At 29.6% G+C, this 20,091-nt stretch overlaps 1 protein-coding gene across 1 annotated transcript; it reads left to right on the top strand.

Moving 5' to 3' along the window:
• The first annotated feature begins 10,140 nt into the window (after window positions 1-10,140).
• Window positions 10,141-10,695, top strand: LOC145127727 (agamous-like MADS-box protein AGL61). Its single transcript, XM_079062869.1, has one exon. The coding sequence runs from the start codon at window positions 10,141-10,143 to the stop codon at window positions 10,693-10,695; it is 555 nt and encodes a 184-aa protein (XP_078918995.1).
• Window positions 10,696-20,091: the final 9,396 nt, after the last annotated feature.

The following is a 20,091-nucleotide window of genomic DNA, read 5'->3' as shown; positions in this document are numbered from 1 at the left end:
TACTTGAGATTAAAAAAAAAAGATAAAAATCCTGAGATTCAACCTCAACTTCATATTACACAATTGTCGCTCTAATGCTCCAGCGTACCGGCATCAACAAGGTATGCCTAATCATAAATGATTATACGTAAGAGAGGTATAATCATATATGACTATACATGTTTATACGTATATGTCTAATCATAAATGATTATACATATATGTCTGTTTACATATTAAGTAATCATATATGATTATGACGGTTGGTGGTAGAAGAGGTGGCGGTGGTATAAGTGACGGAGGTGGCATTTGTGGGGTCAACTAGTGGTAGAGGTGGTGGTAGTGGTGGTGATGGTAGAGGTTGTGGTGGTTGTGGTGGTGGGGAAGGTGCTTGAGGTGAAAGGAATGGATGGCGCTACATAATCATTTATGATTATAACTGGCCCGCCGCGCCCGTACGCCGGAAGGGTAGAGCGGAAAATGTGAATTATAAGACTAGGGTTGAATCTCAAGATATCTATTATATTTTGAATGCCAATAGAACCTCTCTCTCTCTCTCTCTCTCTCTCTCTCTATATATATATATATATATATATATATATATATATATATATATATATATATATATATATATATATATATATATATATATATATATTGGGCTAGGTTATTTTGTTTCTTACATTTATTGTGTGCTAGAATGTACCAATAGGAATTTAGTAAATTAAATAATTATTTAATTAAATAAATATAGATATTAAATGATTTCCATAATTATATGTATATTAAATGATATCCATAATTATAATTCTCTTTTTATGGAAACTAATTAAATGCGTCATTAATGTCAGCAATAACATTCTTTCAGAATGAATTCGCATCTAGGTTTTTATATATGAATTCGTATTTTATTTCAGGACTCACTCACTTGAAGTACAATAAAGTTGCATGGAATATGAAGAACGAGAGTGTATTCTAGTAGAATACACTCTCATTCTGCTGGAATACACTCTCATTCTTCTAGATATGAATTCATTCTCGAAGAATATTATTGTTGACATTAATGATGAATTTAATTAGTTTCCATAAAAATAAGTTATAAGTATGGATAGCATTTAATATACATATAATTAATACCAAATTTCTATTGGTGCATTCTAGTACACAATAGATGTGAGAAAATTTGAACCTACCTCTCTCACTCTCTGTATATATATATATATATATATATATATATATATATATATATATATATATATATATATATATATATATATTAACCTGTAATCGGTTCTGACGATGAGACTTAAAACTATACTCCCTTCATCCCAAAATTATTGTCCACAGACAAATACTACACACATTAAGAAAACATTAATTACATTTAATTCATGGTAGATTAATTAATAATTAAGGGTATTTCGGTAAAATAGATATTTATTTTTAGAAGTAGAATATTATTTTGGGACAAACAAAGGGAAATCTCCAATAAAGTCCCAATGATTTAGGTTAGTTTACGGTTTAATCCAAAATTAAATTTTGTTTACAAAAAAGGACAGAATACCAGCTAAAACTTCGGAATAACCCTCAGTGGCCGGTTTCGCAGATTTAGCCGATATTCCGGTTTTTTTCGTTAATTCGTCAAAATATTTGGACTTTTTTTGTTAATTTGGCTAAAACTTTGGAATAACCCCTTTATCAATATATTAAAAGTGGTTTGTTTATTAATGAATGTATTTTTTTCATTACTTTTTATATAACGTTATATATATTCAATTTTAAAGTCACGAAATTTAGAAAAATATCTATACAATGAAAATAACTAACAAAACTTCATAACTTTGTCTGGAAAATTTTACTAGAAGATATAGTACTTCATGATTGCAAAATGAAATTCATACAAAATTATTGTATATTTTCTTTTGATTTCATGATTAGTTTAAGTATTGGGATAACAACAAAACATATGTAATAATACTAATCGGGTATACTTAAATTTATGAGACAACCTTTCTCGTTAATACTCATTTTCTGTTGAATCATGCATTTCAACACACTCATGTTAAACTTGTACCTCAATTTACCAAGGACAATAGTAACATCTTGGTAGCAGCTAGTCTTGCCTTGGCTAGACCACAAAACACAGATTCGCTTGAACTTTGATACCCTCATTTTACAGATGCACACACATGTTCCAGATCAGAAACTTTTATACGTGTGTGCGCACATAAAAAGGAAAGACAGAGATCTATATGAGGGGTGTGTATATGTCTCCCTTATCACATCCTTCCCAATTCTGCAATAGATAGAAAGAAACAGAGGGAGAAAGAGGGCAGGTGGATTAAGGTTTTAAACAACCCATAGAATAAAGAAGAAAATAAGTATTAACGAGAAATGTTATCCAATAGATTTAAGTTTACTTGATTATTATTATTATTATGTATGTTTTGTGGTTATCCAGTACTTAGACCAATGTTGAAATCAAAAGAAAATATACAATAATTGTGTATGAATTTCATCTTGTAATCATGGAGCACTCTATCTTCGGTAAAGGTTTTCAGACAACTTTATGAAGTTTGTTAGGTTTTTGGATTGTATAGATATTTTTTTCTAAATTTCGTGACATTAAAATTGAATATATAACGTTGTAGAAAAAGAAATGAAAAAGAATACACTCATTGAAAAAACAAACAATTTTTAATATATTGATAAAAATGTTATTCCGAAATTTTAGCCAAATTAACGAAAAAGTCTCAATATTTTGACGAATTAACGAAAAAAACCGTAATAGTGGCTAAATTTGCGAAACCGGAGACGGAAGGTTATTCCGAAGTTTTAGCCGGTATTCTGTCCTTTTTTGTAAACAAAATTTAATTTGCGATTAAACTGTAAACTGGCCTAAAATTTTATGAATTTATTGGAGAGATATAATAATATATGATTATACATGTTTATATGCATATATCTAATCATAAAGGATTATACATATATGTCTGTCCACAGATTAAGTAATCATATATTATTATAACGGTTGGTGGTAGAAGAGGTGGCGGTGGTATAAGTGACGGAGGTGGCTGTGGTGGTGACGGTGGAGGTTGTGGTGGTGGGGAAGGTGCTTGAGGTGAAAGGAACGGACCACACTGCATAATCATTTATGATTATAACTGGCCTGCCGTGCCGGTACGTCGGAGAGTTAGAGCGGCAATGTGAATTATAAGACTGGGGTCGAATCTCAAGATATCTATTATATTTTGAATGTCAATCGAACCTCTATCTCTCTCTCTCTCTCTCTCTCTCTCTCTATATATATATATATATATATATATATATATATATATATATATATATATATATATATATATATATATATATATATATATATATATATAGGTTTAGGTTCTATGGAAAACAAAAAACCATAAAAATGCATAAAAAAAATACTTAGAGATCACAAAACTTTTTTTTTTGAATTGTTTTTATAAAAATTCTCAGCTTTCTATACAAATTTGCTGAAATTTTTTTTAGGGTTTTTTGTTTTCCATAGAATCTAAACCTATATATATATATATATATATATATATATATATATATATATATATATATATATAACCTGCAATACGATGAGACTTAAAATTATACTCCATCCGGCCCAAAATTATTGTCCACAGACAAAAAACACATATATTAATGGGGTGTTTGGATAAATTAGATTATAGCGTATTAGCTTATTGCGGTGGGAATAAACAGTTTTTGCAAAAGTGTTTGTGGTGAGAATAAAAAATAATTACCACTAACTTTATTAAATGAAATGACAATCATACGCTTTATTGCATTTAATTTCATTTTTATATTGTATTTAATTCATGGTAGATTAACTATTTTTTTTTAAACGACAAACTATCATACTCCAAAATCTACTCATAAACACCACCTATGTCTCCTAATGAGACTTGAACCCATGACCTCTTATTTGAGAGTCACTCCTTACCGCTAGGCCAAAATCCCTTTGGTCATGGTAGATTAACTAATAATTAAGAGTATTTCGGTGAAATAGATATTTATTTTTAGAAATAGAATATTATTTTGGAAGGAAAAGAATGAATTATTAATATGAGACGACCTTAAAAAAGAAAGGCCTTATATCGATGTTACCTCGAGTTGAAAAAAAAAAAGAATTTAAGAATCTATGATGTTAACTCTTCTTTGAAATATGAATATCTTGTTATTTCAGTTCCTTACGTGAGACCTACAAATCAAAATACAAGAAAACAAAGACTAATCCTCTTTGATATCTTATATCACATTGTAGAGGATGTAAATGACAAGAAAATGAGACATTTATAAATTAAGGGGGTGTTTGACAGAAAAACTTATTGCTTATTAGCTTATAAGTTAATAAATAAATGTAGGGTAACTTATGAAAAAAATGACGTATTATAGGTTTTACACCGGAATAAGTTATTTTAATCCAAACATTTTTTTTAACTTATAGTGGTGTGGAACCTAATAAGTTGTTTTCAAAAGCTTAGTTAAACACCCCCTAAATATAAAAGTATATATTTTCTCTTTTATTTTGAAAAACATTGTCAGCATAATATTGTTATAAGCTTTGATTTATAATCTTATTAAAATATTTAACGTTTTAGAAAAATATCAAGTTCGCCAATATAGATTGTTTTACGCGAGTAAATGTTATATCTTTTCTCTTTTATTTTGAAAAACATTGTCAGTGCATAATATTGTTTTAATCTTTGATTTATAATCTTATTAAATATTTACCATTTTAGTAAAATATCAAGTTCGCCAATATAGATTGTTTTACGCGAGTAAATGTTGTTGATATTAAAAAATAACTTTCCATTATATATATATATATATATATATATATATATATATATATATATATATATATATATATATATATATATATATATATATATATAAAATGAAGATCATGTGAGTACATTTTTTTCGATGAGTACTCGTGAGGACAGCTTAAAAAGTTGATTTTTTTTAGAAAAATACAAATAATAAAATTGAACATAGTACTATATTCGAAAGAAAAAAATTGTAATAAAAATTATGGATCATTAAAGTTGAATCATTTATCGTGTTCATGATCCACGATTCACTTTTTATGATTCATGATTCAATTTTAATGATCCATAATTTTTTTTCTCCAATATAGTACTATGCTCGATTTGATGATTTGTATTTTTATTTTTTTAAGGTGTCCTCATGAGTCCTCACCGAAAAAAGAGTTATCGCCGGAACCGAACCCTATATATATATATATATATATATATATATATATATATATATATATATATATATATATATATATATATATATATATATATATATATATATATATTCAGTTTTCTCAACCTTGATGATAACAAGACATGAAACCTTTTATTAGTAAATACAAGTGTTTTTTTTATTGTTATTGTATTTAATGTAAAGCAATATAATATTTCTTTAAACCAATAAACTTTTGAAAATTAATATTATAATAACTTTATTTTGTTTCAACAACATATATTTATCCATATTTTTACCATATAATTATATTCCTAGGCAAATTGCCAAAATTTACCAAATATACATATTAATAGGAGGCTACATGTTACAAGTGTTATCTTGCAAAAAGTCAAAAACAACCAACTAATTACCAACTAACAATCATAATTGAATAACTAATATAATTATTACACCTTTAATTTTTGAGACGAGGTTCTTGTTGCTATAAGTTATATATGCAAGGGGTTGTTTTGAAATATAACAAGTATAAATAGGATTAGTTTGATCAAAGATAAAACCCTAAACTCCCAAATAGTTTGAGAGAAAAAAAAATTGGGCGTTGGAAAAGGATTGAAGAGTATAACTATTAAAGATTCTAAAAATCAATATACAAGTGGGATATAGGAAGGTACATTTTTTGTTTTAATTCAGTATATGTTTATTTAATTTGTTATGTATATATTCTATATTTTTCAGATGTTAATTTGACTTCTTTAAATTCTAATTACTTCTCCACATTTACCTCAAACCAAGGCAATAATCTTCAAAAGTATATAAAAAGTAATTTTCCATTTTGATTAATTTTGGCTCTGTTCGGAGTCATAAGAGATTGATCTAAATCTTTTATAAAGAAATATGAATTAAATTTCAGATGAAAATTTTTGGATTTGTAACATCCTAGTGTTTAATTAAATTTAATACGATTTTAAATTACTCTTTGTGGCCACCAGAGGTTTAGTTCAATCGGATGGATGCACACTTCAGTTTTCCCTTCACATGGGTCTCTGAGAAATAGTGTTGAGTTCTATCCGTTTCTAAAGTAGTGAAACTTTTTAATAAGAAACTGGGTTGTTAAAGACGTTTTTATCTCTTTGGGGAGGGATCGAATCCGGGTTGTTGGTGTGACAGCATACTGTCCTATCGGATGTCACTGTCCGTTGAACCAAACCGCCGTTCAAAATAAAATTATTCTTTTGTGGAAAAACATCGTAAAATATCTCTTTGAAATCCTCATGATATCTACCATACATTTTAAAACAATAAAAAACACGCGTCAAACAATCGTTAAAGTTTCAAAATCACCGTCTGTTGTATTAAACGGTCGTTCAAAAAAATTGCTCTTTTAAGAAAATGTTGTAAAATATCTCTTTGAAATCCTCATAATATGTACCATAAATTTTAAAACAATAAAAATAATGCTTCAAACATTCCTTAAAATTCCAAAATGTTCCATCCTTTAAAGAATTTTAACAAACATGTTCTAAATGAAAGATAGAATGATTTTAAAGTAATTTTCATTCTAATTTCATTTATAAGCTAAATTTGCTATGACTTGTGGTAAATAAAAGATCGAAAGATTTTAAAGTAATTTTCATTCTAATTTCATTTATAAGCTAAATTTGCTATGACTTGTGGTGTTACACGTTTTTGTTACGAGATGAATTAAAGCTATTTTTGGCGTACTAATTAAAATATAACGGCTAGCTGAAAATATAATTGATAGTTGAAAAACTAGCTGATAAAAAATAACAATTGCTAAAAACAAGTTGATAAGACCGCTAAAAGATATAAAATAACATAAAATGTGATTTAAAAGGATATGTTGTTTTATATAATTAATTAAGGGTATATTTGATTTCTTTTAAAAAAAGATTTAGAAAAACTAGTATAAATAACTTTTTAAAAATCTACCTTATAAGTTATTATTTGACTTTTTATAATGACAACCTAAAAAAGTTTGAAAAATAGATTAACTCTCATACGTCAAGCACAACCTATATATGTTTATGTTTTAAACAAAGAGTAAGTGGAAAAGAAAAATGTAATTTTACCATATTTGAAATTTGAAATAGTTCCAAATTTAAACAGAATATTAAGTTTGCTATTTTTAATGTAAGGTTTTGATACTTCTTGAAATATCACATTTTAATTGTGTGCTCTCATCTTGATTTGACACCATTGCAAAATCCATTAAGGTGACACCATATGCGTAAGTGATGCTATTTTGTAAAGAAGTTCAATGCTGTTTAATTTGTTTGCATTATCAAAATTGCTTGTTTGAATTGGCTGATTTTATTTTATCTCAAAACAAATTATTTTTAGAACATAAGATTCAGTATATATCTTGAATTGGCTGGTTTTGCTTTCTAGAAAGGGCTAGCAGCGCAGATTGTTGCCCGTTTGCCTTCAATCGATATGTATTAAACTATAATAGTCGAAAAAAAAAATATATTAAAGAATAACAAAATATAAAATGATATGGACAACCTCCTATTATTTGTATATGAGTATAGAAAAAAATAGCTGCAAAATTTTAAAAACATATACAATGACATAAAATGCCTTCTTTAAAACATATAATTGATTTAAAAAAATTAAGTGAATTTACAAAACTTTGAGAGTTTTATCTAAATGCTATTTGAAGAAGATTTTGGCTTTAAAACTTTTTGTTTTAGCTAAAAGATATAAGACTTATTGTAGAATGAAGTTATTTTTTTCATGTTTTTTTACGATTTTTTCTTAAAATTAAAAAAATGTCTTCTTTAAAACATGTAATTGATTTAAAAAAATTAAATGAATTTACAAAACTATGAGAGTTTTATCTAAATGCTATTTGAAGAAGTTTTTGGCTTTGAAACTTTTTGTTTTAGCTAAAAGATATAAGACTTATTGTAGAATGAAGTTATTTTTTTCATGTTTTTTTACGATTTTTTCTTAAAATTAAAAAAAAAATCTATTAAAAGTTGTATATTGAACACGTCTTAAGTTATCATCAACTTTCATTTTTTTAATGTCTGTCCAACTTTTAAAATTCTTACGAATTTTATCCAAGTTTTATTTTATAAACTTGTCAAAAAAATAAATTTAATATATTTAATTTTAACAAATTTTAGGCTTATTTTCTAGTTTTTTTTTCTTATTTTAATTTTACAAATTTTAAAACTATTTTTGATGCAAATTTATAAAATCAATTTGAATCAAATTCATAACAAAATCTACAACTTTTGGTAAACTAGTTTTGAAACATATTTGTTAAATAGTTCTGAAACATATTTGTTAAAAAGTTTGAGACTAATTTATAGTGAAATTTATAACTTTTTTATAAACTTTTCATGATACTTTTTATAAATTCTCAAGATAATTTTAAGAAAAAAATTATAAAAAATGTTTCGAAAAAAATTACACTTTTTTAAATGTCTATTTACGTTTTTTCTTGACGACGTATTTACTTAGACATTATTAGAAAATTATTTACAACTTTGCAAACTTTATTTATAATTTTTTTTAATTAATAAGCTTTAACAGCTATATTTTTTAATAACATTTATATATGTATGTTTTGATTTGAATTAAGAAAATGTAAATAAAATATACAAAATAAAATTGGAAATTATTTAAAATAGGTTGGAAAAAAGTTGTTAAAAATAAATTTATAAATAATAATAATTTTGGAACGAATTTATAAAATTTATAAAAATAAAAGTAGGTTTATGTTGTTGTACCTGGTAACATTATTTTTATTTTATAATTTGTTATTTTGAAAGTATATTTTGATGATTTGAAAGAAAACAAAATACTACAAAAAAAAAACTAAAAAAAAAAAGTATTACGCATATAGTATCTTCACAGAAAATTTGATGGTGAGGTTTTTTTTAAGGTATTCATTATTGTATTGATGGTAAAATATTAAAAATGATCATTTTAAATTTTTTTTTTTGTTAAGTTTCATTAAACTATAAGCTTTGAGTGTCCAATTATATGTAACATGTACATCAAACTATTTAAGAAATATTTTAATGTATATCCTTTAGGATATATATATATATGTATACTAATAACTTGATAAAATATATTTCAATAAAATATAAAAAAACCACAAAAGACTAATTGGCTAAACATTTCACAAAAAAATAAAAGAAAACATCATACGTATATATACGTATATATAGATATGCATATGCTTAAGTGCATATATATATATAAATTCAAAACATAAAATACAAAGAACTCCACTTAAAACCAAAAATAAATTACACAATATTTAAAAAGATAAAAAAAAAATATATCATAATTACCCATGTCTAACATCTAACAAAAACCTTAAAAAAATCTTGATTTATATATATATATATATATATATATATATATATATATATATATATATATATATATATATATATATATATATATATATAAAAGAAAAAATAAGTTACACAATATTTAAAAACATAAAAAAGTGCCGCATTTAGCCATGTGTAACGTCTAATTTAAACCATTGAAAAGTCTTGGTTCTTTTCACATACATGCATATATGAATATTTAAAATATATATATATATATATATATATATATATATATATATATATATATATATATATATATATATATAATTTTGTATAAATGTTAAATAACTTATATTTTTCTTTGATTTTTTTTTGCATATGATCAATATATATATATATATATATATATATATATATATATATATATATATATATATATATATATATATATATATAACCATTCAAAACATAAAATACAAAGAACTCCACTTAAAACGAAAAATAAATTACACAATATTTAAAAAGATAAAAAATATCATAACAATTCATTTTGCCCACATTCTTTTATATAGTGATGGCAAACATTAAGAGATGGAGACTTCGTCAAAAATTTGGGTTCAAGTTCAATAAGAGCAAGAAACAAAGTGATCGCTTGCTTGCATTCACAAAGCACCGTGACATGATATTTAAGAGTGCGAGTGACCTTTGTACTCTTGTTGGCATTGACATTGTAATACTCATAACTTCTTTGTGCGGTATAACTTATTGTTTTGTTCATCCTAATGTTGAGTCAGTTCAAAGCCAATTTTTATACCAAACCCTTTTGCCAAAAAGTATTTTGGAGCCATACCAGAAGGTTCATATTGATGAACTTAACAAAAAAATTAATGAAGTGTGTAAAAGTTTGAAAGCTGAGGAAAAACGTGCAATGATATTGAAGGAAAAGAAGGATGCAAGGCCCAAGAAGGTGTGGGAGGAACCCATCCCAGAACTTAGTAAAGTTGCTATCGAAAATGTTAAGCGTATTCTTCGTGAAATGCAAACATTAGCTTTGAATAAGATTAACACTGAATACTTGTGTGCGCAAGCTATACATGGTATTAAGGAATCTGTACCCAATCATATGTGATTGATGCTTCGCGAAGCATGGAAATTGGCAGTTGATGAGCGGTTTTATGTTAGACACATTATGAACTAAATATGTCATGTGACGATCTATTCGTCACCTAATGATATAGATTAAATAAATGGAAATATTTATTTTTATTTGTTTGGTGAATATTTTTTTATTAGATTTGTTTATGTTATCATATCACATATGCCCCAAAAATGTCGATTTATTTTACTTAAGTGCTATAAAATGTTGATAATGCACGAGAATTCAAAAGCCTTTTAAGTGGATGGCATGTCTTCGCCAAGATTACATATGCTAGAAGTACCAGATTAATATGTTACTTTCATTAATATAGAATATAGAATTAGATTTGTTACCACCAGAATGAAATAATAACATGCATTATAATACATAAATTTGTAAGGTTTCTATATTTATGTAATTAATCTCTCTTCTCTTGGATGATTAGGCGACTTTACACTATGCACTTCATTTAAAGATTTTTTTTACATAACCACATTTGTATGTTGTTGTTAAATGTGGTGTGACACATGACATATTTGGTTCATATGTGTCAACTTTTAAAATAGAAACTTAAATACTACCTTATGAAGTTAGGGACTATTATTTCCAAATATGATCGAGTTTATAAAGAAAATTATAGATAGAGGGATTATTAGTGACAAATTTGAGAAATGTAAGTATGAACATAAATTAATTAATTTTAGGGACTTAAATATTATGAAATTGATATTTAAAAGTGTAAGTTGAGATTCTTAACATAATAATGTTGATAGATGCCATTTTATGAAATTATAGAATGAGAAACCAAACGTGCCAAATCCTTAAAACTTAGGTTTTACATATCGTTCACTAACTTTTGGGAGTTAAAATACTAATAAATTTATATTTATAGGCTTTAGTTGAAATCTTAAGTTAGAAATGATGGTAAATGTCTTTTTTGGACATTTAAGAAAGATGGACTAAAAGTTCCAATTCCTTGAAACTTAGGTTGACCATGAATTGAATTATTTGAGACTAGAAATGCTAAGATTGTATTTATTTTGGGTTTCTGAGAAGAAATATAAATTATTATATTAGAAATGTTAAAATTGTATTTATTTTGGGTTTCTGAGAAGAAATATAAATTATTATATTAGAAAGAATAACTGAGGTTAAAAGAAGAAAACTTTTAAGCAACACACCATTAAGTTCTTCCTTCATCCCATTCATCATTTGAAATGTACACGAGAGACTACAAGGCTGTAAAATAGCTATTTTTGAGAAAATAGTTGAAGATAGAAGAGTTTATGGAAGATCTTTGAAGATTGGAGCTCAAATTCATTTTCTTTGATGATTTTTCATTTCCAATTATATGAGTTGTTTGGGGATTTATTAAACCCCAAATGATGAAGATGAAGTATATAACCATTGCATTTCAATTTTGAGTGATGATTCGGTATGAAATCATAGGTTGAGCTTCAAATCTAAGTTAAGAGTTTAATGTATGAAGATTTCAACTCCAAGTATGTTGAAAATGAATTTTAAGTTGTCGATCATGCTTTAATGGAGGTTTTGGAAGCCTAAATCCATGAAACCCTTACTAGAGCTTAAGGATTTTGATTTCCAATAGATTCAGGTGTAAAATTGGTAAGTCACCCATAGATTTACTTTTATAATCTTATCAGGTTATTAAGCTCTTAACATGTTTAATAAATGATTTATATCGTCGCCAATGCCAATAATTGATGAAAACTTAAACTAGTCACCATTTTGAAGTTTTAAAGTCTAAGAAAGGAGTTTATGAAATGATCATTTTTATCCATGATATATAGGTGTTGGAAATAATGTTCATAGTCACAACAGTTGGTAATATTACTATTAATAGCAGGGTGCTTTTGGGTTACACACAATGAAAAATATAAGATACAATTTGGCATGAGAGTTTTATTGGGTTATAATTTGTTAATTAATTAAGTGCTTAACTAATTAATATAAACTAGTAGACATAAGTGGTTTAAGTGTAAATATTTGAAAGTCATAGATAATTACTTAGTAACCCAGTAATTATCCAATAAGGATTCCTAAACCTCTCTTATAAATAGATGAGCCTATTACCGAGTTTTCTAAGAGACTTTCAAGTGAGAAAACCCTAAAATCGACAGCCTCTCTCACCTTTCAAAGAAACCAGACAATTTATTTATGTGTTGCGTATATTGACCTAGAACGCCACTTTACTCGAAGAAAAACCCTAATCGTTTAGGGTTTTTAGTGCTTCATAGTTCTGAGGTCCGTCAAGGTTGCTGATTTTCCTTCTATTGGTGATACTGTGAAAGAGCAATTCTATGTTAGGGTCTAAACATCTGTTCAACTATCAAGTAGAAAAAAAAAATATTTTGAGTATATGTTTTCGCTTTCGTTCTATGGTTGTTTTACAGCCGCTTAATATTTTATTGAACTTGTGATCATGTTGTTTTTTGAGGTTTGTTTTGAGCTTCCCCTGTGCGCCTTGATTTTGAGTATATGTTTTCTCTTTGATTCTATGGTTGTTTTACAGTTGCTTAATATTTTATTGAACTTGTGATCATGTTAGTTTTTGGGGTTTGTTTTGTACTTCCCCTGTGCGCCTTGATGGCATTGCTTGAATCTCCATAACCCATAAGTGGTGTCAAAGCCACTAGTTCAAATCGTGTGCATTGAGATTTCAACTGTTTGTGTTAACCATATTTTCATTATAGTTGACTGATTAGATTAGAACACTATAAGTTTTAAATACCTTTTCGCAAACTAATAATCGAATTAGGGTTTAAGTAGAAAAATGGTTCTGTCAGTTTACGCGATGCGTCACCTTTGTGTATGAAATGCGTCGACAACGGATTACCTGAACCCTAATCCATAAAACGCGACATACTGCACGAACTTACACGTGGGATGTGATACGTGGTGTAAGTCCCAAAAATGTTGATAAAATTTTGATTTTTAGTTGAATCATATCATTCATTTATTTTTTCGAAAATCAGAGTAAAAGTATTCTCAAAACATTAGAGTAATTAAAAAACAGTCAATGCAGAATAAATCTCTAGGGGATGCTATGCGTTCAAGCAGCGCACTTCCCTTTGGAAACAGAAGTATCTGAAAACATTTAAAACATAAACCGTAAGAACAAAGCTTAGTGAGTTCCCTAAACTACCTTACACAACAATACATAAAAAATGCATGTACATCGGGCCCACAACATAAGATTGGATTGCCCCCGCCCAAGCCCATAACTTATGACTAGATTACCCCCGAGCCCACAAATTATGACTGGATTGCCCTCGGGCCCACATCCTAAGTAAGGATTGCTACCGAGCCTACATCATAAGACTGGATTGCCCTTCTCGGCCCTCATCTTATGACTATATTGCTCTCGGCTTTGTTGGCTTACAACACAAAGCAATACTGCCTCAACCCAACCATACTATGTCAACATATGAAAACAGATAAACAATAACCAACAATACATGTAATCATATAGATCTATCTATCTATCAGATCACTACAGTATACCAACATCCTACACACAAGGACACATACTGCAGTACAAAGTATAGTGAGAAAACTTACACGACTAACCAACAGAAGCTTACTAGTGTCAAACCCTCGGTCGGTGGCAGAAACGATGAGCCGTGATAGGGTCCGTTTGATTATCCAAATCATAGAGCCAATCAAACGAATTATCTTATTAATAACCCATGATTACATTGATTCTTACATAATAAAATCTAACTAATTCCATGCTTCTTGTCCTTCCTTGAAACGATCTTCTCTTCTTTCGATTTCCTAGTAATACATGGGTTTTAAAATCGGTCAACATAATGTTGGTGTGTTCACAAGTTTTATAGTTTTCAAAGTACTCTTCGATATAGGATCTTTGTTTATGAATACATAGACTTTCGAAACTTTTCTATCACTATAAGTTTTTAGGGAGTATTTCTTTTTACTATATTTAATTCGTAACTTCTCATATTCTCCTTTAATTTTTGATCTGCTTCTTCCATCTTTTAGGAAGGGATTTGATTTATACACTCGATTAGTTTCAAGTAGTTATTACATAAGATACTCAGTAAAGTATTTATATATATATATATATATATATATATATATATATATATATATATACCGGATCGATTTAGAGACAAGAGAAAGAGTTTGAGGTGTGGAATTGGAATAATTGAAGACTTCTATATTTAGGGCTGATTTTGACATGCACGCGATGCAAATAGAATCTATGAGTGTCGTGAACGAACCTTGTGGCACCATCTAAACTTGCCATGTTTCAACTTTCTGGCGGTCCAAGTCTCTTGTATCTCGATGAATCCGGATGTCAGACGTGTACGTCGTGCGTGGCGTGCATTACACGCACACAATTAATATTTTTCAAAAATTCGTATCTGTTTTATATGAATTTTGTTTCCAAAATTCTTTATATATTTGTGTAGCTATTGATGAGTACTACAACTTTCCATTAGGTTGTTTTGGATAATTCTAACTTCCATTTTTAGCCGTATTTTATGGTTTTCCAAAAAATTATATCTTCTGCGTGCGTACTCCGTTTTTAGCCTTCTTCGCCTCTAAGTTCTTATACCGAGGAGTATTACGACTTTCATTGTAATGACTTCAACCAAAACTCAACCAATCACTTATTACTATTTTGACATTATGAAATTTATGGACACGGTTGATTTCACTTTTTATAAAACCACAACTCCTCCAATCGAAGTCAAATTTGTATGAATTTTATATCCTTGGAACCATGTCATCGTGTGCTTTCCAAACATGTTAACCATTCTGGGAGACGCCATGATATTTTGGTCACTTATTGTTTAGTCTATTAGTCATATTATTCTTATATGTAAGAGTCTATTCGATCATATTTATCCAGTTGTCACATTCTCCCTCTGTTTAAGAATTTTTGTCCCAAAATTCAGACTGTAGAGTTTTTCTTATTAGGGGAGATCGATTTTTCTTAATCTATGTTTAATTACTCTTTTGAGGTCACTTATTCTTTCTTGTCTGATTTTACTATTTTCTACTTCTAATTCTTTAACTTCATCATTTTGGTGTTTATTTATTCTTATTTTACACCAATAGGAAACCTATGTTTAGGTTTTATTTCCACTCTGTCTTGTTATAGATTACTGGAGGGATTTCTACTTCTAATCTCCATGTGTAAGCACTGATTTTTACTATTCTTAGGAATATAATTGTATTATATATAGGTGCATATATAGTACATTCCTTTCAAAGGTAGATATTTCAAGGGCTGCTAATCCTTACCATTCAATATCCTAAGCATTACATATATGTTTTTATAAGGTAATCATAATATATCCTTATTACATTGTTGCCCCAGGATACTTTGCTTCAAGTATCTTTCCACTGGCTTTGTTAGTTCTGCAATACTTTACGGTGTGTCCTTTTCTACCACAGTTGTCACAAAGTAGTTCCCTATAATTTCCCTGGTGGTGATAGCTGCAACTATCACACTTGGGAAGGTTTCCCAAATACTCTCTTAGTTGAATAGGCGATCTTTCTCGAGACTTCTTGATGTCTCATTTCTTCCATGAGGGCCGATTTGATTCTCCTTTGAGACATTCTTCCCATTTCTTTATGAGATCCTTGACTTTTTTCTTACTCTTCCTTGAGTTGAATGGTTTCTTCCTGGTCACAGGTTCTACTAGATTAAAGGCTAATTTTCTGGAATATTTCTAAGTATTGGGTTGGGCTATGTATATCATCCTTTGAAATCATGGATCTAGCTCCTTGATTTATGCTTCGATCTTCTTGCTTTCTAAGTTGATCAATTCTGGGTATATGTGGCTAGTTCCTCAAAGCGTTTGGTATAGGTTGCCAAACTTGTGTTCCTTGTAGTCAGGTGGTGGAATTCCTGTTCCACTAGTGTTATGTCTTCCCTAGAACAAAACTCTTTTATCATTAGCTTCTGCAGTTCTTTCTATGAAACTACATAAGCCACGTCTACGCCTAAGGTCTTGACTTGAGCATTCCACTATATATATATATATATATATATATATATATATATATATATATATATATATATATATATATATATATATATATATATATATATAAGAGCCTTATTTATATATGTGCAGGTTGTAAACTTTACCTTGCAGTCCTTTGCACACTTGCTTTCCATCTCTTTTATCCAGTGGATTAATCCATTTAATCCTTTGTCTAATAGTAGGTTCTTGGTTTGTTATTGAAAAACTCCTTGTGTGTGCTTATTATCTGCTTACCTTCTTTATCCCCGTGTTGATATCTCCTTCCATTCTAGTAACTCCGTAATTTCCTAGAATGTCTGATACATGACGCTCAATCATTGAATTGATGGTGGTTGGGTCTACTAATGCTAATGTTGTCATGTTTTTGTCCTAAAATGAGGTTACTTGTTACTTCTTTCGCATAGATTAGACTGGTAATTTTTTTAAATCGTTATGCGTTTTTTGAGAATTTACTATTCTTCCTACTTTTGTTTTTAACATATTTTATGGTTTCTAACTAGTTAATTTCTTCGTAAACTATCTTTTTATCGGCTTATGCTTTTCCTAGATATCTTTGGCCGTCTTTAAATGAGATTCCTTGTCATTTAGATAATAATGATACATTATTCCTTTCGTGCTTCATGACTTTGGACAGGCAAGGTTTATAAGCTTAATTTGTCTTCTAAGTTCTTAGGGTACAATAAATTTGGGGTGAACAGTGTCGATTTTTGAAAATTGGGTTCTGCGTTGTGCATGGCTGTCACACCCCCAAACCAAGGATGGCGGAAATGTCCGGGGGTGGAGGACTTCATGTATAGTGTCACAACAACGAGTATAATAGCGCTCAAAGTAAATACAACCATCATAAATATAATTGAAAAAGTTACACCAAAGTATATGTTTACATGATTCAAATCAATTACATTATGATGACAAAATGAACTATTTGACGATTTATCGTCCCATCCTCAAAAAGCTGTTGGTTTTCCTGTTTCACTGATTTCCTGAGAATACAAGTGGTTTTGAAAAGAGTGTCAACAATTAAGTTGGTGAGTTCATAAGAGTTTTGTTTGAGGAAGAAACCGTTTTCCTTGTAAAAGCGATAGAGTATGTTTTCCAGAAAATCCTATATTTTTTTAGTTGAATGTGGAATGAATGCTCCTATGTTATGCGATAATGAACTCTAGAAGGATCCATAGATTCCTTCTATGATCACTCAGCGTATATAAGTTATATATAATTTGAGTTAAATAAACCGTTGAAGTCTAACAATTCTAGACGAGAGGTAGTGTTAATAGAAATACGTTTCCAAAGAAAATCCAATATTTTCCTTATAAAAGTGATGTAGTCCTAAATGCCAGGACCGAGAATAAATAAGTATTTTTCCATACTTAAAGATATAAAAAGTGATTTTAAATCCACATAAAACCCTTTTTAATTTGAGGAAAATCGCGTAAACTTTATGTGTTGTTAACTCCCTATGTGAGTCGCTATAACCATACTATGACCATGAACCTGCCACGACGTTTCTCAGGCGTCGAAAAATAGATAATGACACTTGTCACCTCAGACCTGCCGGTCTAGCTGTAGCTAGCAGCTCAGATGTGGTTTGTCAAACTAATATAGATCTATACACAACTATCACGTTCTCCCTACAAGAGACTCTGTTGTGCATGGGAACCGAGAGTAGAAGAGAAACCGAGAGTAGAAGGGTTCGGCTGCGCAGGCTCGCTCCTCGGACAGAAGCTCAAGTCCTCAGACCGAAGGTCAGCTCCTCGGACCGAAGGTGTAGTCCTCTCGGACCGAAAGTGAGAAGAGAAGAGCAGAAGGTCAGGCTCGGTTTGGAATGATCAGGGGACCGAAATAGACCGAGCGCTCGGTCCATTTCGGTTGAGAGGGTTTCGGTTCATAGGAGGTTCGGCTCCTAAGAGGTTCAGCTCCTAAGAGGAGTTTCGGTTCCTAAGAGGGGTTTCGGCTCCTTAAGGCTGTTTTTTGCGTAGACTTACGTTTCCGAGCGGTTTTCGACTGAATTAAGGGTCGGGATGCCCCGAGTGATTATAAGGAGTTGAGAGAGATTTTGAGAGAGATTTGGGAGAGATTTGACATACTTGGAGAGATTTGACATACAGAGAGAGATTTGGGAGAGATTTCACATTCTTGGAGAGATTTCTCATACAGAGAGAGATTTGGGAGAGATTTTACATACTTGGAGAGAGTTGGGAGAGATTTCACATTCTTGGAGAGATTTCTCATACTTAGAGAGTTTTGGGAGAGATTTTACATACTTGGAGAGATTTCTCAAACTTAGAGAGTTTTGGGAGAGTTAGAGTGAAAGAGATTGGGAGAGACTTCTTTTGTGACCTTTTTGAGTGTTTGGCTCTGTAATTCAAGGTTTGTAAACCTCGTTAAGTCTTGTTATGATTGTTATATGCCCCCGAGGGTTAAGGAATAATGTTTTATCGAGTAGTTTCATCACTTGCCCTGATTAGGGTTTAGAATTTCCGAACACGTGAAAACTCGAAGTGATACTTTGTATTAAGATTGCGAGCTGTTCAATAAGAAACATAATGGAAACCCTAGTGTACAAGGGTTAGATGAGTTGACTAGTTTGACTTGTTGACTTTAGTTGACTTTGACTTGGCCAAAAATTGACGGTTATCACATCATCCCCCCGTTAGAAAGAATTTCGTACCGAAATTAGTGTTTTAACTGGGACTTCAAGAATTTGGGGGAAAGATAGGGGAACTTTTCATAGTATAAGGAATTGATATGGTGGGGAACAACCCGCTTGATGTTAAATGACGACCTTGGAATTTCTTATTGTAACTTGAGCTGAGTCGATTTAAAGGAGTTATTGTTTTGGAATGATAGTGTATTCTACGTGTGCCTTTATGCTCTCCGCTTTATAATTGGTATTACCACTATGAATATTTTATAATGTAATTTACGAGTACTAGCATTACGAATGCTTTATCAATTTGTGATGACATTTGCATTATAAGTCCTACCAGTTCCTTTATAATCGCTTGATGTAAACTAGTCGTATATCATTAAGATTGCAAGGGCATTCGGATGGGTGACCCCGCCTTAAGCCCACAACCAAACCAGGAACAGGGAATGAGGCGGAATCATACATTCTAAGTCCATAGAATCTTAATGATATATGACCATCATGTTTACACTAGCCATCATAGATTCACTAGTACAAACTCTGTGTTTTTATATAGATGATAAGACTTATTCAGGTTTTGCCGTGTTCTTGAGATGCTTTCAGCCTTTCTCGAATTTTCACTAAGCAATAAGTGATAACTTCTCCTCGGAGCGCTGCATAGGGTCTGCTTTAGTGTTTCTCGTTTGCTTAGTT

Source organism: Lactuca virosa, chromosome 7, assembly GCF_052849685.1.
Source record: "Lactuca virosa cultivar CGN04683 chromosome 7, Lactuca_virosa_CGN04683_v6, whole genome shotgun sequence".
In the NCBI taxonomy this organism is placed as follows: domain Eukaryota; kingdom Viridiplantae; phylum Streptophyta; class Magnoliopsida; order Asterales; family Asteraceae; genus Lactuca; species Lactuca virosa.
This window is presented reverse-complemented; position numbering and strand designations above follow the sequence as displayed.

What these genes read in the sequence shown, in the direction of transcription:
- LOC145127727 (XM_079062869.1), top strand. Translation starts at nt 10,141, where the DNA reads ATGGCAAACATTAAGAGATGGAGACTTCGTCAAAAATTTGGGTTCAAG.